The 23,587-nt window shown below is 38.5% G+C and overlaps 1 protein-coding gene across 1 annotated transcript in view; it reads right to left on the minus strand.

The window, feature by feature from the left end:
• Positions 1-23,587, minus strand: part of eif2b3 (eukaryotic translation initiation factor 2B, subunit 3 gamma) — an 80,262-nt gene that overhangs the window by 4,630 nt on the left and 52,045 nt on the right. Inside the window, exons 7-11 of the mRNA XM_062022877.1 lie at positions 22,113-22,237; positions 19,131-19,321; positions 18,979-19,044; positions 18,712-18,860; positions 15,176-15,279 (exon numbers count right to left, since the gene is read on the minus strand). Of these exons, the coding sequence (XP_061878861.1) occupies positions 15,176-15,279; positions 18,712-18,860; positions 18,979-19,044; positions 19,131-19,321; positions 22,113-22,237 (635 nt within the window). The remainder of the gene's footprint in view (positions 1-15,175; positions 15,280-18,711; positions 18,861-18,978; positions 19,045-19,130; positions 19,322-22,112; positions 22,238-23,587) is intronic.

The following is a 23,587-nucleotide window of genomic DNA, read 5'->3' on the forward strand; positions in this document are numbered from 1 at the left end:
ACGGGGCGGGGGGCGTGGTGGGGGCGTGGCTAAGGGCGTGGTTAAGAGGAGAGTATATTTACAGCTAGAATTCACCAAATCAAGTATTTCATATATATATATATATATATATATATATATATATATATATATATATATATATATATATATATATATATATATACTGTATATATATATATATATATATATATATACGTATGAAATACTTGACTTTCAGTTAATTCTAGCTATATATATTTATTTTATTATACAGAGATATAAAGAAATACTTGAATTTCAGTGTTCTGCAGGCTATCCAGTAGATGGCAGTATTGTCCTGTTTAAGAGTGTCACAACATTGCTGTTTACGGCAGACGAACTGCTTTACGGTAGACTAAACATGACTGCTATTGTTGTCAATGTTGTGTGTTGTTACCGCGCTGGGAGGACGTTAATGAAACTGCCTAACAATAAACCCACATAAGAAACCAAGAACTCTCTCTCCTTGTTGTGCACTCTACTCTCTAAAACCGTAGATGTTATAACGTGATCGGGCAGGCAAGCTGTTTATATTGTGGGAAAGCGGACGTGAGAACGGCTGTCCCCACTCAGGTCCGCATTGAGCTGGAGGGGGCGTGGCCTCCAGCTCCGGCTGAATACCGGGAGTTTGTCGGGAGAAAATCTCTGCCGGGAGGTTGTCGGGAGAGGCGCTGAATACCGGGATTTTCCCGCTAAAAACGGGAGGGTTGGCAAGTATGTTTCTTACCCAGTCCTAATTTTTGCACCTCCATTGAACAGGTTATTGATAAGTGTTTGTTGTGATTTTAGATTGTGGTTTTTACTTTGATTGTGTGAGTGTTTTCCATGCTTGTGTTGACATTTCCTTTCGTTTCTGCCTTGAAAGCTGAGAGATTATCATCAAAGAAAGGTTCCATTTGGAATAAAAATGTTTACATTTAATATATTTTTTCCTGGTCCATATTTTCCAGAGGTCATAAAAAATATCAATTATTATCGATATCGACAAATATAAAACAAATATATTGTGATACAGCCCTAGGCAAGCAGCAATTAAATGGATTTCCATAGCAGAGGTCTAAGTGTTTTGAGTTAAGAGGCAAATAAGCTGAGTGTAAATGTAGAAGACATGGACTTCAGAATGGGAAGACTGCTGCCTGCTACCTGAACCTCACAAAGGCAACAGATGATCCTTCCAAGCCCCAACATCTGGAGCCATCCAAAGCCAAGAGAATAATGTTCCGTTCACTTTTGCTGTGAAGGAATCTGTTCACAAAGGCGTTTTTCCTGGGCTGAGTGGATGAGAAGACAAATGGGGCGAGGAATACAGAGGTTGTGAAATGGATTGGACGGACTTGTCAGTAAACATCTTGGATTTGCATATTAGCATCCTTCACTTCCCATATAGGATTACTGCCTTTCTACTTTTGTCTTCCTCTAGCCAAATCAGTGTGGTCTTTTATTTGTATCTGTATGGTTGCCTTTTGCACCTGAGGAGAACACACACACCGATTAAGACACAGTTGTGGAAAACCACCCACTGTAGTATGCATATGTTTTCAAAGCACAGAGGTACAGTGTGTATGCACTCATATCAACAGTGGGTGTGTGTGTATGCACTCATATCAACAGTGGGTGTGTGTGTATGCACTCATATCAACAGTGTGTGTGTGTGTGTGTGTGTGTATGCACTCATATCAACAGAGTGTGTGTGTGTGTGTATGCACTCATATCAACAGTGTGTGTGTATGCACTCATATCAACAGCGTGTATGCACTCATATCAACAGTGTGTGTGTGTGTGTGTGTATGCACTCATATTAACAGTGTGTATGCACTAATATCAACAGTGCGTATGTGTGTGTATGCACCAATATCAACGGTGTGTATGCACTAATATCAACAGTGTGTGTGTGTGTGTGTGTGTATGCACTAATATCAACAGTGTGTGTGTGTGCGTGCACTAATATCTACAGTGTGTGTGTGTATGCACTAATATCAACAGTGTGTGTACGTGTGGTGTGTGTATGCACTAATAACAGTGTGTGTGTGTGTGGTCCTACCCTCCTCACAGCAGGAGATAGTTCATGTTAGTATTAGAAGATGTATTCCACACATTGACAGTATTGCTACATTATACTGATCACCAATCAATCACTTATTCATGTCTATTTTGAAGGTGTGGGGTCATCTCTGAATGTTCTGAACTCCTGTTTTCACGCTAGTGTTGTAGTAAGCGGTTTATGCAGGGTTGTACTATAATGTGGATATGACTCAACTACTGGTATAAAGTGCATCCAGAAAGTATTCACAGCGCTTCACTTTTTCCACAGTATGTTGTTACAGCCTTGTTCCACAATGGAATACGTTGTTCTTCGTTATGTTATGTTACAGCCTTGTTCCAACATGGAATACTTTGTTCTTCTTTAGGCTGCCAACTAGGTCTTAGCTGTTCATACATTTTGCAGGACGGTACATTGTCTTACAAATTATTGCCCATAAACGATATTATTGCAAGCATTATTTTGAGACCAAATTAAAGGCCTACTGAAATGAGATTTTCTTATTTAAACGGGGATAGCAGGTCCATTCTATGTGTCATACTTGATCATTTTGAGATATTGCCATATTTTTGCTGAAAGGATTTAGTAGAGAACATCGACGATAAAGTTTGCAACTTTTGGTCGCTGATAAAAAAGCCTTGCCTGTACCGGAAGTAGCGTGACGTCACAGGTTGTGGAGCTCCTCACATCTGCACATTGTTTACAATCATGGCCACAAGCAGCGAGAGCGATTCGGACCGAGAAAGCGACGATTTCCCCATTAATTTGAGCGAGGATGAAAGATTTGTGGATGAGGAAAGTGAAAGTGAAGGATTAGAGGGCAGTGGAAGCGATTCAGATAGGGAAGATGCTGTGAGAGGCGGGTGGGACCTGATATTCAGCTGGGAATGACTAAAACAGTAAAAAAACACTAGACATATATATACTCTATTAGCCACAACACAACCAGGCTTATATTTAATATGCCACAAATTAATCCGCACAACAAACACCTCCCCCCTCCCGTCCATATAACCCACCAATACAAATCAAACGCCCGCACAACACACTCAATCCCACAGCCCAAAGTACCGTTCACTTCCGCAAAGTTCATACAGCACATATATTTCCCCAAAGTTACGTATGTGACATGCACATAGCGGCACGCACGGACGGGCAAGCGATCAAATGTTTGGAAGAAAGCTGCGTACTCACGGTAGCGCGTCTGCTATCCAACTCAAAGTCCTCCTGGTTGTGTTGCTGCAGCCATCCGCTAATACACCGATCCCACCTACAACTTTCTTCTTTGCTGTCTTCATTGTCCATTAAACAAATTGCAAAAGATTCACCAACACAGATGTACAGAATACTGTGACAGGTTGTGGAGCTCCTCACATCTGCACATTGTTTACAATCATGGCCACAAGCAGCGAGAGCGATTCGGACCGAGAAAGCGACGATTTCCCCATTAATTTGAGCGAGGATGAAAGATTTGTGGATGAGGAAAGACTATGGAAGCGATTCAGATAGGGAAGATGCTGTGAGAGGCGGGTGGGACCTGATATTCAGCTGGGAATGACTAAAACAGTAAATAAACACAAGACATATATATACTCTATTAGCCACAACACAACCAGGCTTATATTTAATTTGCCACAAATTAATCTCACATAACAAACACCTCCCCCCTCCCGTCCATATAACCCGCCAATACAAATCAAACACCCGCACAACACACTCAATCCCACAGCCCAAAGTACCGTTCACCTCCCCAAAGTTCATACAGCACATATACAGTATTTCCCCAAAGTTACGTACGTGACATGCACATAGCGGCACGCACGTACGGGCAAGCGATCAAATGTTTGGAAGCCGCAGCTGCGTACTCACGGTAACGCGTATCCAACTCAAAGTCCTCCTGGTAAGAGTCTCTGTTGTCCCATCTCCACAAGCATGCATATCCAACTCAAAGTCCTCCTGGTAAGAGTCTATGTTGTCCCAGTTCTCCACAGGCCAATGGTAAAGCTTGACTGTCATCGTTCAATGAAACAATGAAACACCGGCTACGACGTAGCCGCTACGTGTTGGTGTTGCTGCAGCCAGCCGCTAATACACCACTTCCCACCCACAGCTTTCTTCTTTGCTATCTCCATTGTTCATTAAACAAATTGCAAAAGATTCACCAACACAGGTGTCCAGAATACTGTGGAATTTTGCGATGAAAACAGACGACTTAATAGCTGGCCACAATGGTGTCCCAAAATGTCTGCTACAATCCGTGACGTCACTCGCAAACGTCATCATACCGAGACGTTTTCAGCAGGATATTTCGCGGGAAATTTAAAATTGCACTTTACTAATCTAACCCGGCCGTATTGGCATGTGTTGCAATGTTAAGATTTCATCATTGATATATAAACTATCCGACTGTGTGGTCGGTAGTAGTGGGTTTCAGTAGGCCTTTAAGCACTAATGTTATAACAATAATGCAAGTAACCCTTTCCACGTAATCAACTTTTTTCTTTACCTTTAGCAAATATTGAACATCTTGAATTGCTTTTTTTTACCCAGCTGGAAAAATAGGTTTTTTTTGTTTTTTTTGCCATTTCTTTCAAAAAAGTTGGCAACTGGCTCCTCCATCCGTGTTAATGAGCTGATCTTGTTCATTCGGTTCGAAGACGGCATTTGGAAATGTTTTCTTTCTCATTTTTGTTACCTTTCTGAGCTTCTCACTAAGGAGTCCTGACTAGCGATGCTGTTGGAAGTCACCTTCAGTGACAAAGACAAAGGTGGTAGATAAACCACAACAGGATTAATTTCATTCTGCTATTGAACAGAGGAGCGATGCACAGAGTGAACCATCTTGTACACTTCATCAAGTTCATTTGATTAATTGCCATACTGATTATGGGCCCAGGACTAAAGAAAACTGCAGGTTGCTATATCTCCTCCTTTCTTGGTCCTGTTGTCTTTCTTTCCTTTCCTTTTTACTACAGTCTCTATTTACTTGTTATTGTCCTTCCTTCATTCTACTTCCCTGCTTTGTTTTTATCTTCCTTCCTTTCCTCCAAACGCTAGTCCTTCTTTCTTTTCCACCCATCACATACTATTCTTGAATTCTTACCACTATATTGGCCTTTTCTTCTCTTCACCAAGGAACCTACCATCCTGTCTTCCTATCATTCCCTCTTCTTCTGCTAACAACTTAGCATTCAATCTCCTTCAGACATAACATTCTGCTTATATTTACATCCTCCTCCCTTCTCTTCTCTTCTGCCTTCACGCCATTCCTTTTTCTTTCCTTCTGTTCATTTCTAGGTCTTAGCCTTGAACACAAAGCATTGAACGTCCCACTACCCTTACACTCTACTTCCTGTCCTATTTTCTTTCCTTACAAGTTGCCCCCCTTCTCTACTTCTGTTCTACTGACCTTCCTTCCTTTATTCTGTCCTCTACAGACTGCTGTATTTTGCCCTCCCTACATTCATTTCTTCTTCCCAAACAATTCTAGACTTGTGATTACATAAGCAGGAAGCAGGAGTGGAGTGAAGACAACATGTACTTTATATATCTGACAACAGAGATCTGAAATGTCGAAATATGTCCAGTTTAATCACTTGGAACCCAAACATTTTCATTTCGGTTCATCACAAATCCTTGATATTGCCCTTCCTTGCGACCTGTCATCCTTCTACACCTGGTTACAGCGCCCTGCACTCTTAAGAATCTACATGCTGCCGCTAGGTGACATCATACCTATTAGCTTTCACTGTTATGGTGATGACACCCAACTCTACATGCCTCTAAAGATGACCAACACACCTGATTGTAATCACCTGGAGGCGTGTCTAAATGAAATTAAACAATCACCTAGAGGCGTAACTAAATGAAATTAAACAATCACCTGGAGGCGTGTCTAAATGAAATTAAACAATCACCTGGAGGCGTATCTAAATTAAGTTAAACAATCACCTGGAGGCGTGTCTAAATGAAACTAAACAATCACCTGGAGGCGTGTCTAAATGAAATCAAACAATCACCTGGAGGCGTGTCTAATGAAGTTAAACAATCACCTGGAGGCGTATCTAAATTAAGTTAAACAATCACCTGGAGGCATGTCTAAATGAAATTAAACAATCACCTGGAGGCGTGTCTAAATGACATTGTAAACAATCACCTGGAGGTGTGTCTAAATGAAATTAAACAATCACCTGGAGGCGTGTCTAAATGAAATCAAACAATCACCTGGAGGCGTGTCTAATGAAGTTAAACCATCACCTGGAGGCGTATCTAAATTAAGTTAAACAATCACCTGGAGGCATGTCTAAATGAAATTAAACAATCACCTGGAGGCGTGTCTAAATGAAATTAAACAATCACCTGGAGGCATGTCTAAATGACAAACCATCACCTGGAGGTGTGTCTAAATGACATTAAACAATCACCTGAAGGCGTGTCTAAATGACATTAAACAATCACCTGGAGGCGTGTCTAAATTGCATTAAACAATCACCTGGAGGCGTGTCTAAATGAAATTAAACAATCACCTGGAGGCGTGTCTAAATGAAGTTAAACAATCACCTGGAGGTGTGTCTAAATGAAAACAATCACCTGGAGGCGTGTCTAAATCACATTAAACAATCACCTGGAGGTGTGTCTAAATCAGGGGTCACCAACGCGGTGCCCGCGGGCACCAGGTCGCCCGTAAGGACCAGATGAGTCGCCCGCGGGCCTGTTCTAAAAAAAAATAATAATAAAAAAATAATAATAATAATTTTAAATTAAATCTACATAGAAAAAACACAAGATACACTTTCAATCAGTGCATCAACCCAAACAACCTCCCCCATGCACACTCATCCACACCCACTCACACAAAAGGGGTTATTTCTTTCTGCTACCAATATTCTGGTTCCCACAACATTGACAACACATCTGCTAGGGACACAGTCCCTGAAGCACACATGATTGTATAGGCTGCTGGTCCACTAACATTTTCATTGATTACTATTTTTTATGTAATTATTTATTATGTATTATTGTTTTACTTTCTTTTTTATCCAAGAAAATGTTTTTTATTTATTTATCTTATTTTATTTTATTTTTTAAAAAAGGGCCTTATCTTCAACAGACCAGGTTGTCAATGAAATTAGATTTGTTTAAAGGTTTTTTTAAACCAGGCCCAGTCCAGATAATGTCCAAGTCGGACTCAGCAACACACACCTTCATTCATGTACACAGAAAAAAATTAGGGAACACAACAGATTGCATATAATTTATAAACAAAATTAAATTTTCAAAATAAGCATTTATGTTCAGTCCAGATTATGTCCAGGTCACTCAAATTAGGGAACACAACAACAGATATCATATAATCTATAAACATAATTATACATTCAAAATAAGCCTTTGAGGACTTCTCATCTTTTTTTTAATGTTTTTTGGCATCATTATCGTTTTCAACCATGTAACTTTCTAAAGTTAGAAAATACTGAATAAATGTTTTAAAGAAAGTAATACTAAGTGAATATCTGTTTTTGGCCTTAAAAATAAACATTTTACCGAGTACTATAATTAAATTGACTAAATCATGATTGTCAATGAACTCTCCTAAAATAACAGAAACCACATTAAGCTTAATAAACAAACCAATCCTTAAACACATTTTTTCAACTTCCACCCAAAACAAAGACACAATATGACAATACCAAAACAAATGCAGGGTGGATTCAGGCTCCTGACAACAAAATCGGCAATCATCTGACTCTGTCATATTCCATAATTTTAACATTTTCCCTGTGGGTAAGAAGTTATAAATAATTTTAATTTGAAAATAACGATTTTGCACATCGATAGTGGTTTTATAGATTAGTTTGAATATGGCATACCATGGCAACGGGCAGTCAAAAAAGTCCTCCCATTTTCCATTTGTGTTGTATGCGGCAGCCTTCAAAGATTTCTTTATTAAATAAAAATTATATATTTTTCTATTTATTTTAGTTCCTTTTTGCCAACTAGAATTTCTTATTAGAGGTTTACAAACTAATAATTTAGTAGTTCCATAATTAATTATTTGTTTCCATCTTTTCCCAATTACTCCAGTTAGTTGATAAAATGAAAAGCTTGAGCAAGCATCACCATATATAGCTCTAAATTCAACATACTTCACAATTTTACCATTCTCATTGATAATATCATTGACAAAAATGATTCCTCTTTCAAACATATTTTTCCAAAAGAAAGGCTTTCCATCTATTACAATATTAGAGTTCATCCATATTAACTGCAGCAAAATATCATCTCTTTTTTCTGGCACATAAAATTGAAAACACCACTATGAGTGGATTGTTTCCTTTATGAACCCCGCCATGTTTCCCAGCAGACTCTCTGGGAGGGGATCACTTGTAAAAAAGGATACAATTTTATTTTGATACAGTACATGTTTTTTGTCCAACAGGACATTTGTGTACCACTAAATGTTTAAATACATCTTTGGAACAATTGATGCTTTTAAAGACAGACACATAGCTTCAAGGTTGAGAAGTTTCAGGCCCCTATATTCATACTCTTTGTACAAAACCTTTCTTTTAATCTTTTCTGGTTTGTCGTTCCAGACAAAATCGAAGACCCTTCGCTCATAAATCTTAAAAAAGTTTTGTGATGGAGCTGGTAATGACAAAAACAAATAAATAAATTGAGGAATAATTAATGAGTTGGCAATAGACATTTTACCATACAAGGTTAGGGATTTCCCTTTCCATAATTGCATAATTTTGTCCAGCTTTCTTAGTCGATTATCATAATTTACTGAGCCTAGATCTTCCAGATTTTCTGGGACAACAACACCAAGTATGTTAACTGGTCCATCTGTCCACAAAACAGGCACTTTGCATTCCATTCGAAAGGACGTGCCCTTTAGATTTCCGATCCTTAACATTTTACATTTATCATAATTAAGCTTAAGGCCAGATTGCTGTGAAAATATGTCCAAAAGATTAAGAAGGTTCCGCAAACAATGAGGAAAAATCTTATCTTTGTGAATCAGCCTTTTCTGACATGAACTTCATCAAGAACAAACACAGAACACGCCTCACTGATGCACATCTGCAAGACTCACTCAGAGTTGCAGTGTCAAGTTACACACCAGAGTACAACACACTAGTTAACAGCATGCAATGCCAGGCTTCCCACTAACTGACAAAGAAACAGATAACAGATTTGGTGTCCAGTTCAAAGTGTGACATGATTTAAAAATTTGAGAGTTTACTTTTGTATTTTAAATGAGTTATTATTTGTACAAACATGGTGCAAAGTAATTCATGATTTGTTAAAAAATGTTAGTGGCTAGCTAGTTAAAATGGGATATTGTGATTTCACAAGACTGTCTTAGAAGTGATCATTTGAAAATGTTCAATTTGAAAAATGTGCACTTAGAGAAAATATAAAAATAAAGTGTTGCATATTGATATTTATCTGTTTCTATATATATTTATTGTGAGAAATCATTAAGATGATCAGTGTTTCCACAAAGATAAATATCATTAATTATTAATAATAACAGAGTTAAAGGTAAATTGAGCAAATTGGCTACTTCTGGCAATTTATTTAAGTGTGTATCTAACTGGTAGCCCTTCGCATTAATCAGTACCCAAGAAGTAGCCCTTGGTTTCAAAAAGGTTGGTGACCCCTGGTCTAAATGAAGTTAAACAATCGCCTGGAGGCGTGTCTAAATGAAATTAAACAATCACCTGGAGCGTGTCTAAATGACAATAAAACAATCAACTGGAGGCGTGTCTAAATGTATTAAACAATCACCTGGAGGCGTGTCTAAATGAAATTAAACAATCACCTGGAGGCGTATCTAAATTAAGTTAAACAATCACCTGGAGGCGTGTCTAAATGAAATTAAACAATCACCTGGAGGCGTGTCTAAATGAAATTAAACAATCACCTGGAGGCGTGTCTAATGAAGTTAAACAATCACCTGGAGGCGTATCTAAATTAAGTTAAACAATCACCTGGAGGCATGTCTAAATGAAATTAAACAAGCACCTGGAGGCATGTCTAAATGAAATTAAACAATCACCTGGAGGCGTATCTAAATTAAGTTAAACAATCACCTGGAGGCGTGTCTAAATGAAATTAAACAATCACCTGGAGGCGTGTCTAAATGAAATTAAACAATCACCTGGAGGCGTGCCTAATGAAGTTAAACAATCACCTGGAGGCGTGTCTAAATGAAATTAAACAATCACCTGGAGGCGTGTCTAATGAAGTTAAACAATCACCTGGAGGCGTATCTAAATTAAGTTAAACAATCACCTGGAGGCGTGTCTAAATGAAATTAAACAATCACCTGGAGGCGTGTCTAAATGACATTAAACAATCACCTGGAGGCGTGTCTAAATGAAATTAAACAATCACCTGGAGGCATGTCTAAATGACAAACCATCACCTGGAGGTGTGTCTAAATGACATTAAACAATCACCTGGAGGCGTGTCTAAATTACATTAAACAATCACCTGGAGGCGTGTCTAAATGAAATTAAACAATCACCTGGAGGCGTGTCTAAATGAAGTTAAACAATCACCTGGAGGTGTGTCTAAATGAAAACAATCACCTGGAGGCGTGTCTAAATGAAATTAAACAATCACCTGGAGGAGTGTCTAAATCACATTAAACAATCACCTGGAGGTGTGTCTAAATGAAGTTAAACAATCGCCTGGAGGCATGTCTAAATGAAATTAAACAATCGCCTGGAGGCATGTCTAAATGACAATAAAACAATCAACTGGAGGCGTGTCTAAATGAAATTAAACAATCACCTGGAGGTGTGTCTAAATGAAATTAAACAATCACCTGGAGGCGTGTCTAAATGAAATCAAACAATCACCTGGAGGCGTGTCTAAATGAAATTAAACAATCACTTGGAGGCGTGTCTAAATGAAATTAAACAATCACCTGGAGGCGTGTATAAATAAAATTAAACAATCACCTGGAGGCGTGTCTAAATGAAATTAAACAATCACCTGGAGGTGTGTCTAAATGACATTAAACAATCACCTGGAGGCGTGTCTAAATTAAATTAAAGAATGGATGTCGAGCAAATGTTTGCAACTTAACGCTAAGAAAACATAAATGTTGATTATCGGTCCTGCTAGACACCGACACTTTAACTTTTAATTAATTTTTAATTTTTACAACAAAATAATTATACACTTGTTTAATAATACCACCTTAATATTTGACAACCAATTACACATGTATTTAATAATACCACGTCAACATTGGACAACCAAACAATTATTCATCTATTTAATAATACCACCTTAACATTTGACAACCAATTATCCATTTATTTAATAATAACACCTTAACATTTGACACCAAAACAGTTTTACACTTATTTAGTAATACCACCATAACATTTGACAACAAAACAATTATACACTTATTTGATAATACCACCTTAACATTTAACAAAACAATTATACACTTTTTTAATAATACCACCTTAACATTTGACAACAAAACAATTATACACCTATTTGGGGCGGTATAGCTCGGTTGGTAGAGCGGCCGTGCCAGTAACTTGAGGGTTGCAGGTTCAATCCCCGCTTCCGCCATCCTAGTCACTGCCGTTGTGTCCTTGGGCAAGACACTTTACCCACCTGCTCCCAGTGCCACCCACACTGGTTTAAATGTAACTTACATATTGGGTTTCACAATGTAAAGCGCTTTGAGTCACTTGAGAAAAAGCGCTATATAAATGTAATTCACTTCACTTCACTATTTAATAATACCCACTTAACATTTGACAACCAAACAATTATACACTTATTGAATAATACCACCTTAGCATTTGACAACCAAACAATTATTCACTTAATAAAACAACCAAACAATTATTTACTTAATAAAACCACCTTAACATTTGGCAACAAAACAATTGTTCACCTATTTATTAATACCACCTTAACATTTGACAACAAAACAATGTATATATATATATACATATATATATATATATATATATATATATATATATATATATATATATATATATATATATATATATATATATACATATATATATATATATATATATATATATATATATATATATATATATATATATATATATATATACATACATATATATATATATATATATATATATATATATATATATATATATATATATATATATATATATATATATATATATATATATATATATATATATATATATATATATACTTATTTAATAATACCACCTTAACATTTGACAACAAAACAATTATACATTTATTTAATAATAACACCTTAACATTTGACAACAAAACAATTATACACTTATTTAGTAATACCACCTTAATATTTGAAAACCAAACAATTATACACCTTTTAATACGGGGACGGTGTGGCGAAGTTGGTAGAGTGGCCGTGCCAGCAATCGGAATGTTGCTGGTTACTGGGGTTCAATCCCCACCTTCTACCATCCTAGTCACGTCCGTTGTGTCCTTGGGCAAGAAATTTCACCCTTGCTCCTGATGGGTGCTGGTAGCGCCTTGCATGGCAGCTCCCTCCATCAGTGTGTGAATGTGTGTGTGAATGGGTGAATGTGGAAATACTGTCAAAGCGCTTTGAGTACCTTGAAGGTAGAAAAGCGCTATACAAGTATAACCCATTTATCATTTATTTATTTATTTATAATACCACCCAAACACTTGACAACAAAACAATTATAAACTTATTTAATAATACCACCTTAACATTTGACAATGAAACAATTCTACACTTATTTGATAATACCACCTTAAAATTCAACAAAACAATTATACACTTATTTAATAATACCACCTTAACATTTTACAACAAACAATTCTACACGTATTTAATAATACCACCTTAACATTTGACAAGCAAACAATTGTTCACTTAATAAAACCACCTTAACTTTTGACAACAAAACAATTATTCACCTATTTAATAATACCCACTTAACATTTGACAACCAAACATATATACACTTATTTAATAATACCACCTTAGCATTTGACAATAAAAACAATTATACACTTATTTAATAATAGTGAAGTGAAGTGAATTACATTTATATAGCGCTTTTTCTCAAGTGACTCAAAGCGCTTTACATTGTGAAACCCAATATCTAAGTTACATTTAAACCAGTGTGGGTGGCACTGGGAGCAGGTGGGTAAAGTGTCTTGCCCAAGGACACAACAGCAGTGACTAGGATGGCGGAAGCGGGGATCGAACCTGCAACCCTCAAGTTGCTGGCACGGCCGCTCTACCAACCGAGCTAATACCACCTCAACACGTGACAACAAACAATGACACAAAGTGACTCTGTAAAGAATCTGGGTATTATCTACGACCCAGGGTCTAGCTCCACCCTATCTTGCTGATTGCATTGTACCATATGTCCCAGCCAGAAATCTGTGTTCTAAGAACTCTTATTAGTGATTCCCAGAGCCCAAAAAAGTCTGCGGGCTCTAGAGGGCTTTGTATCGGGGCTCCAGTACTCTGGAATGTTCTAGCAGTAACAGTTAGAGATGCTACCCCGGTAAAAGTATTTAAGTTCCATCTCAAAACTCATTTGTATACTTTAGCCTTTAAATAGACCTCCCTTTAGACCAGTTGATCTGCCGTCTCTTTTCTGCTCTGTCCCCCTCTCCTGCGTGGAGAGGTTATCAGTTGGCCACGGATCAGTTTCCATGGAGGAAGCGCTAGCTGTTCCAAGTGGAGACCCGGGGGGACCACTCTTCTATGTCTCCGTTGGTGATGTCTGTACGCTGCCGACTTGTCTACATGCAAGGGTCCCTACGGACTGGACTCTCACATTATGAGCCGTAGCCTCTTGGCATTCATTGCACTCGGTCACCCATAGCTTGGGGGTCCCCATATCTACGGTCCCTCCTAAGGTTTCTCATTGTTCCCATTGGGTTGATTTTTTATCTTGCCCGGATGTGGATTCAGATGCGAGGATGTCGTTGAGGTTTGTGAAGCCCTTTGAGACACTTGTAATTAAGGGCTTTATAAATAAAAGTTGATTCATTGATTGATAGACTAACTTCCCATCCATCCTTCATTCCCTCTTACCTTCCACCCACCTCTTATTTTTTTATTATCCAACGATTCCGCAGTTTTTAGCCAGTCTTTGCTGAAAAATGAGTGTAAATGATAAAGTTACATTGCTTGCCTCCGTCTTGTAACAAAAAAAAATCAATATCAATCCAACCAAGACTTTCAGCCATTTAGAGAGTCAAAAGAAGGAGATTTGTATTTGTGTGACAGAATTTTGGCCTGCACAGCTTACACACTACAATTCTGCCTGCAGATTTCTAGTGTCGGATGATATCATGTTAGCAAGAAGCGAGCAGCCAGTAGTCACAACTTCGCCAAAACACACAATGTCTGATTTGTTACACTCTGCAGATCTACTAAAAAAACCCAATGGGTAACAAACCTTTATAGTCTCAAATAAAGCGAGACATTCACATAAAAAGTTCCAAAAGGTTAGCTATATAGGAAACATCTAAAATGTAGGACAAAATGATAGCATCTGTTATGTAAAGCAAAGATGACAAAATGATTATTAAGTGTGGACTGTAGTTGGCCCATTTAGAAGAGGAATATCTCCATTATAGTTAGTAATGTAAATAAAGAATGATTTTAGAGCGGTATTGTTCACTCAATTAGGTGGTCTGAGTTTGCATCTAAACGCCAATATGTGTTCTGGACGTGGCTGGAAGGTGCTGCTGTTGAATTCCGGGTGGTCCTGTTCTGGCCTGCTCTCTAACCTCTCCATCAATGTGACACACACACACATTTGTGCGGGCACACACACATGCACACACACTTATACTCCATATAGCTTTGGGTACAAGAGGATTAAAGAAATACAAAAAAACGTCAAATCTCTTGATCATACAGACTTAAAATAAAGAAAGACCAGACACCTCACACATGCATGACTATTTTTCTTAAGGGGTCAAAGCTCTTACTTTGAATGCTATTATTCTGTAACTTTGCCCATTTCTAAAACTATTCTTTATTCACATTTAGCAGGCGAATGCACATGTTGTGTGTGTTGCTACATTCACTGAGCTCACCCTCGGCTTCAATCTGCTGTCCGCTTCCCACCAGACAGTATTTGAGGTCCGATCCTCGGCTAATGACAGCATTGCTGCAGATCACGCTGCCCTGGATGTTGCACCTGAGAACCAATATTCAACACAATTGTATCAAATTCTTAACTATAACATCTTGAGAGACATAAATAGCACTAAACACAGGTATGGTTGAGGAAGGGTACGCTTACATCCACGAATCAGCAAGTCATTTTTATTGCACACAGTGAATATTATGGTCAAGAGCTTGGCAGGAGGAGCAATCACATGAATTATACCACACACCTTGGTTGGGTACTTCAGTGTTTGTTCGTGCATAAGCAAATGTACCCAGCCATGGCCCACCTCTTCCAACTGTTGAAACCTGCTACAAATTTCTACGTGTGAGCATGCACTAAGTAAACGATCACTGTTGTAAAAGTTGTGTCATAACATATTAGTTTCCAGCTTTGCTGGAAAGCTGCCTGCAGGTTAGATCTTGTTAGTTCCACAAAGAAATGTGTACATATACAGCATTATACTGGGAGCAGCCCAGTGGAACCACAGCTACTGATGTAGTGCCACGCAGGACCAAACTATCAGGACAAATATCCCCACTGAGACTAATGACATGACATTAGCATATATACTCAAGAACAGTGTTGGCTTGGTGGTAAAGTCTCACCTGAGGTGGTGCTGCCAACCCGCTGTGCATGTTGGCCTTCAGCCAAACATTGGCCATAACATTTTTTGGGGAGGACACACAGACAGTCTAGTGTTGACTGAACATGGAGGCCGTGTGTGGTGAACACATGTTGGTCTTGCCCGGGCAGTGACGCACACATACTGTGTAGCTGCCAAACACACAGGTTTGTATTGGCCCCTTCTATTCAGGTGTTAAAGCCAGGAAAGATGGTGTGTGTTGAAATGACTGCCACAGAGATGGTGCTGCTATTTGGTGATGGGAGGTTACAAGAATCCCAGTTTTGTAACATTAGCGAGCGAGAGACCACCAAAGAAGCTGAAACACCACTAATTACTAACACCAGGGCTCCTCCTTGCCGTGACCACCCCATACCAACCCCCACCTCCTGTTGCAACCCCCCTGTAAAGTTGACCCCGACTATCCCCCTTCCCAAACACTTTGTCAACAAGCTGTGGTCAGCTCCAAACAAAGGCAGCAGAAATGCAAGGGGTTTGGGCGACATGGCCGGGGTCTGCTAATCCGCTCATACTGGCTCTTTCTTTCCCTCTTTCTCCTTCCTTCTTATGTACCCAACCAAAGAAAGGAAAGAATTGCAATTTTCTCTTCAGGCTTGCTTTGCCCACCTTCTTTCTTCCCCTCTCGTGTCTCTCGCTCCCCTTCTTTTAAGCCTTTGTGCATGCGCCTACGTGGCCACGATGAGGGTCCCCTTGCCAAGTGGCTGGGCTCCTCAAGAGCTTTTAAGAAGAGAGACAGGATGGAGATGGCGTTGAGGCCTCAGTGGAGAGAAAAGAGACCTTGAATAAGAACATTAAGGATCCGGACTGCAGGCCAAGATGACTCTCCTTCTGTCAGAGCTTGTGGCTGAGATCTGATTCATCCACATGTTCATTCTACAGTGCTTCCTCATTGCAGCTAAGCAACGGCTGCACACCTCAAAGCTTGAGTGAGTGACTTTGTGTCATACGACATCAGTAAAATATGTGCAGCATCAACGATACAACCTATTGTCATGCTTGCATGTTTGGGATGAGAAATCTTTCAGACTACTGAACTGAAATTCTGTGGGGAGGCCAAAAATAACCTATTCAGAAAAGACAAAAAATATATGACTTTTTCAGCTTGACTCTTAATGGCAACATTTAACCATATAGAGAAGTTGGCTTTCCAAGAAGCTGAGTGTGAATTTGCAGAAAAATATTATATCACTAAGGCCAATGTGTTTTTCAGATTTTCGCTCCCTTACATCCTAAAGAGCCCAGATTTGACTGTGTGGAGTAACAAGGCTTCATAGTGTTCTGCAAATTCCATAACCAGTGGGATCCTCGGGTGGGCAAGTAAATTAGCGGTGGAATGAGATATTGGGATGTTGTGTGCTTCACTTCAGCAGCTCTGTGTTTGTTTGGAGCTGGCCTCTGGCTGGTCGCACACCAATAGACACATTGTGGCTTCTTCCACCCCGCAGAGCGTGGAAAACAAAACCTGTGACACCTCCCATTTACAATGCAGCTGACTTAACATACACAGACATTTTGAATCCTTACCATTGAACTGTAAGATATCTAGCCATTAAAAACTATAGTACATGTAACTCAAAAGTTGTAAAGTTCATTTTAAAAAAGTGTTAAAAGTTGTCAGAATAGAGTCAATATATCTTAAAACGTCTCAAAATAAATAAAAAGGATAGAGTCATAACATTACAAGACCAAAGTAAGAAGACTACAGTACAATAATTAGGTAGCAATACAATGGAAAAAAAAGTTATTCAACTGAATGTTATTAAACTTAAGTAAACAATGTAATATTACAAGGACAAACTATCATTGTTTGAACATTACAGGAAAAAAAGACCAATGTTATAACAATAAACATCAACAACAGTCAGCATGTATACATTTAAGTTTGTAAGATGAGGAATTACATCAACTTTTTTTCTAATAATATCACAACATTACTCCCATATAATTCTGGCTTTATTAAACATAGTATTATAACTTTTACTTGTAGTTTGGCCCTGATATTTTTTTGTAGTTGGAGGTGGTTGATAAATACGTGGAACATTTCAACTATTTAGAAGGGGTCATTGCATGACTGTTTTTCAACATTTAAAACACTTCCTTGTGGTCTACATAATATGTAATGATGGTTCTTTGGTCAAAATTTTGTATAGAATATGTTTTACAGATGGTTTTCGAGCCACTTTATATCTGTCTCCTGACAGCTATAAATTGGAACTAAAGGCTACTTTGCAGCCCTTTGAGACACTTGTGATTTAGGGCTATATAAATAAAAATTGATTGATTGATTGATTGATTGATTAGACATGGATTGGTGTGCATGTATGACCTAGTCTACCCTGAAATAACACAATTGTGAAAAAGAAGGAGCTTATTGACTACAAGACAATCATTTATACCATATAGGACATTAAAGGCTGTGCAAATTCCAAACGGACCGAATGTATAAAGGAAGGCAAGATTGTTTTCGAAATATCCCCGCAATGCGGTTTGATTTCACATTTTCAGGACTTATGCATATCCCAAATACACAACAGCAGGTACCAAAAGGTAAGAAAAGTTGCTTTTGCATAAAAGGGCCCTTTAAGTAAAAATTGGGGGCATTATTAGTCTCTGAGCAAAAAAAGGGACAAAAGAACTTATTGTATTTTGAAATCCTTATTGAGCAAAGTAACCATGTACCAACTGAATCTTTCAAACTTTGAGGTTACAATTAAAGCCTAAACCATAAAGATGCCTTGAAGGCAGAATTATTTCTCAATATGGATTTGTGTTTTCAATACAAAATAAAAATGGGGTATGTAGGCGTGTACTCTTACCCCTCCTCGATGGTAACCCCATGCATGATGATGGAGTTGGTCACTTTCACCTTCTCTTTAATAGTGGTGGAGCTTCCAATAGTAGACCTCTTTATGGAAGTCTTATCCGCGATCTGACACAGCGCCCCGATCATGCTGTCGGATCCCATCTGAGTGATGATAGTACACAGAAACATTACTAGGTGTTCACTGGTCATCAAAGTGTAATATCAACTCATCGGAGGACAATTAGCACAACCTCAATAGACCAGGAAACATGAGACAAACCTGACATCTCTCCGAAATGACAGCAGAAGCGTGGACTGCTGGCTCTTCAGACAAAAGTTTTGGAGCCTTGCAAGCAGACAGAAAACAGTCCGTGAATGAGAATAATCAAGAGGGTGACCTTTCAGCATACAATTGTAGCACATGCAACACACCAGGCGGTTTGCCTCGATGTATGCAGCAAGCGTATTGACGCGGTAGCAAAGTCCTTGGTCCATGATGTGAACGTAGCAACGAAGTTTTCCCCCGTGGTAAGCCTCGCTCATGTCGCCGCCATGGTCGTTCCAGCAAGAGCGCTCCTGAGACAGCTGGAGGAGAGGATCGTCGCGTGATGAGATGAGCAGCTCTGGGAAGGGAGGCCGGTGAAGCAGCCATTATTACTGATACTATGAAACATGCTTGATTATTGATGGATGAATAAAATCATTTTTGATTACTAACAACTTTGTTTTGACATTAACAAGGCTCTGTTGAGAAGACAGAGAGCTAAATTGATTAAGTAACAATCAGTTTGCTACCTAAGACTACATTAAAAAGGGAAACAGAAATCAAACCTTAAAAGAGCAAAGCTTAGTAGTCTGAACAAAATATAAAAATATGAAAATATATATATATATATATATATATATATATATATATATATATATATATATATATATATATATATATATATATATATATATATATATATATATATATATATATGTATATATACAGTACAGGCCAAACATTTGGACACACCTTCTCATCCACAACACAACTGATGGTCCCAACCCCATTGATAAAGCAAGAAATTCCACTAATCAACCCTGATAAGGCACACCTGTAAAGTGAAAACCATTTCAGGTGACTACCTCCTGAAGCTCATGGAGAGAATGCCAAGAGTGTGCAAAAAAGTTATCAGAGCAAAGGGTGGCTATTTTGAAGAAACTAGAATATAAAACATGTTATCAGTTATTTCACCTTTTTTTGTTAAGTACATAACTCCTCATGTGTTCATTCATAGTTTTGATGCCTTCATATAAATATATAGTCGAGGTTTCTGTAGCATATCCGTTATACAGTGCTCAATACTGGGGTAGAGCGGAACGTTAGGTCAGGAAAACACACAAAGGATATTTCATCCCTACAAGCCTGTTTCGCATGTTTCCCTGCTCTTTAGGGGATTTTATTTTATTTATAAAATCCCCTGAAAAGCAGGGAAACATGCGAAACATGTTTCATCCCAACAAGCCTGTTTCGCATGTTTCCCTGCTCTTCAGGGGATTTTATTTTATTTATAAAATCCCCTGAAAAGCAGGGAAACATGCGAAACAGGCTTGTAGGGATGAAATAGTCTCTGTGTTTTTTCCTGACCTAATGTATGTATGTATGTATATATATATATATATATATTTAGGGCTGCAACTAACGATTAATTTGATAATCGATTAATCTGTCGATTATTACTTCGATTAATCGATTAATAATCGGATACAAGAGACAAACTACATTTCTATCCTTTCCAGTATTTTATTCTAAAAAAACAGCATACTGGCACCATACTTATTTTGATTATTGTTTCTCAGCTGTTTGTAAATGTTGCAGTTTATAAATAAAGAATTATTAAAAAAATAAAAAAATAAAAAAATTAAAAACTTTTTTTTTTAAAGCCTCTGCGCATGCGCATAACATAGATCCTACGAATCAATGACTAAATTAATCGGCAACTATTTTTATAATCGATTTTAATCGATTTAATATAACAGCCTCCTGCAATAACGATATATATCACAATATATTATTTGGATCCGGGTACTCCGGCTTCCTCCCACCTCCAAAGAGATGCACCTGGGGATAGGCTCCTCCCACCTCCAAAGACATGCACCAGGGGATAGGCTCCTCCCATCTCCAAAGACATGCACCAGGGGATAGGCTCCTCCCACCTCTAAAGACATACACCTGGGGATAGGCCCCTCCCACCTCTAAAGACATGCACCTGGGGATAGGCCCCTCCCACCTCCAAAGACATACAACTGGGGATAAGCCCCTCCCACCTCCAAAGACATACAACTGGGGATAGGCCCCTCCCACCTCAAAACGTGCACCTGGGGATAGGCCCCTCCCACCTCCAAATACATGCACCTGGGGATAGGTTGATTGTCAATACTAAATGGTCCCTAGTGTGTGAATGTGGGCGTGAAAGTTGTCTATCTGTGTTGGCCCTGCGATGAGGTGGACACTTATCCAGGGTGTACCCCACCTTCCGCTTGTGTGCAGCTGGGATAGGCTCCAGCACCCCCGCGACCCCGTAAGGGACAAGCAGTAGAAAATGGATGGATGGATATTATTTGGTATCTAATTGATAATAAAACCATTCTAAAACGGGTTACAAAGCCTCCTAATTTGGCTGCATATTGCATAATTTCTGGTTGTATTATTTTGTCAAAACTATTAAAAACCTACTTGCGAATTTTCTGTTAATAGTCGGGTACTTTCTGTTTCAACATGGTTCTATCTACACTTCTAATAAGATGTGATAAACACTTATTTGTCTGTTGCTTGGATACTTTACATTAGTTTTGGGCAATACTACACATTTGGGTATGGACCCAATACCAAGTAGTCACAGGGGCAGTATTGGACATACCAATGCTGATTACTGATACTTAAAAATGTCAAGACCATTATCAGTTATCGCTGTATCAGTTTTAGTCCGTATCGCCCAAGCCCTACATGTAAGAAATGTTTTGCCGCCATGGAGGCGACAAATGTTGACTTAAAAGTGACTCTGCACTGTGGAGGGAAGTTAGCAGTGTGCATTGGCTTTGCAGGACACAGTTAGAATGTATAAAATGGATATTATGCAACCTTATTCCATGGTAATATTTGGGTTGTTTTTATATTGTGATGGATTGCGGTGAACTGAGTAAATAAAAAGTCGACATTAAAAATCACAACTGGTATGAATCCAATCAATTTTTGTCGATCTCCTGTGCTATACTTTTCAAGACGATGCAACACTTTGTGGCGGTCATTTGGGTGTTTAGTTCATGAGAAACATCAAAGTAACTTTTCTGGTTTCCACGCAGGGAAATGTGATGCAACTCAATATTTTTGGAGCAGCATTAATGTTGCTCTTTGTGTGTGATGCTCACCACTGTCACTTTTCTTTTGGCTCTGCTCTTCAGTGTCATCTTTGGATTTTGGATTGTTCCTCGGTTTGGAAAACTGCTTGCGCACCAGATATGGTACTAGCTCACCACGGATTGATGAAATAGCCCTAGAGTAAGTAAGGAGGAAAATAGTTACAGAATGTTAACAATGACAAGTGACTACAGTGATGATTTTTTTTGCTCATGGGCTCCTTGTAGTATTACATGTCAAATGAACGTTGAAAGCAAAAGTACATTTGTTGACATACTCCTACTTGACATGAACCAATGGTGTCTGCATTATGACACCCCTAATGTAGTGTACTGCAAAATCTACACTTGCAACACTATTCAAGCATGTTTCCTACAAATAATACATGACTAGAACTATCAACCCATTTTTCTATGGTGACTTTATGAGTTTGTAAAGCTGAAATATTTTTCTGCAAAAACATTAAGGTATTCTTTTGTTGTAGTTTTTTAGTCTTGTATGCACTGTGCTGTGTTTCCCTTCAACACCCTCTTGCACCCATTCACTCTCTCCCTTACTTTAAAGGGAGATTAGAATTTCCATCTGAATGACAGGAGAAAAACAACAGTTACTCTGTCCATTTCTTTTTTAGTGAACAGAGGAAGAAGGTGGAGGGAGAGAAAGAGTGAACATAGGGAGCAAAAAAGAGTGAAATAAAAATATACATAGTGACTGAATATAAAGATGTGAAAACTGGCAAATTGTTGCTTTATTTAAATGACTTGGCCGTGTGGGATTAGTGTTGGAAAGGGATTGGATCAAGAGAAGCATTATTTTTTTTGTGAAGCTGGTTTGAAAAAATGTTTGGCTTTGGAAAAGCATTGCCCGTGTGTCTTTTGGCCCAGCGGTCAAAGGACTGATGTTTGCTGTGACTACAACCAGCTGACCACGTTCTGATATATTTCCAGACAGAGAGACATCCTAGCTACACACTGCCATTCTTACTTTTACAATGTTCCTTCTTAACAGCAGCATTTGGCACATTTACTTTAAAATGACTAAGCTCTGCGGAGAACTGTCGTTGAAACAATTATGGAATTACCAAACACCATCCAATAAAACAACAATGTTGAAACTAATTATTTGATTTGACGTGTTGCATCGAAGGAGAGAACAAATAGAGATTAATATTATCTTTTGAGCACTACACAATCATACTTGGAGTGAACAAATCAAAAAATTTCTATTGAATGAAGACACCTCCTTAACGCACTTGATCCTTTCTGAAGCCACTTGGTGCGGAGCAACTGTGACACGGCTCCACTTCAGAGGCTAAAGGTCTTACAGCCAGTGACACCTTGTAAAACAAATTAACACCCTGCTAACAGGACTTTTCAAAGCTGTAACCCTCTTTCACATTTGCTTCATATTAAGAGTGTTCACGTCTGGGCACTGTGGCTCTGCTCGTCTGTCATTTTGAATAGCTGAAAGCTAACATTTAAGATCA

Source organism: Entelurus aequoreus, linkage group LG16, assembly GCF_033978785.1.
Source record: "Entelurus aequoreus isolate RoL-2023_Sb linkage group LG16, RoL_Eaeq_v1.1, whole genome shotgun sequence".
Classification (NCBI taxonomy): Eukaryota; Metazoa; Chordata; class Actinopteri; order Syngnathiformes; family Syngnathidae; genus Entelurus; species Entelurus aequoreus.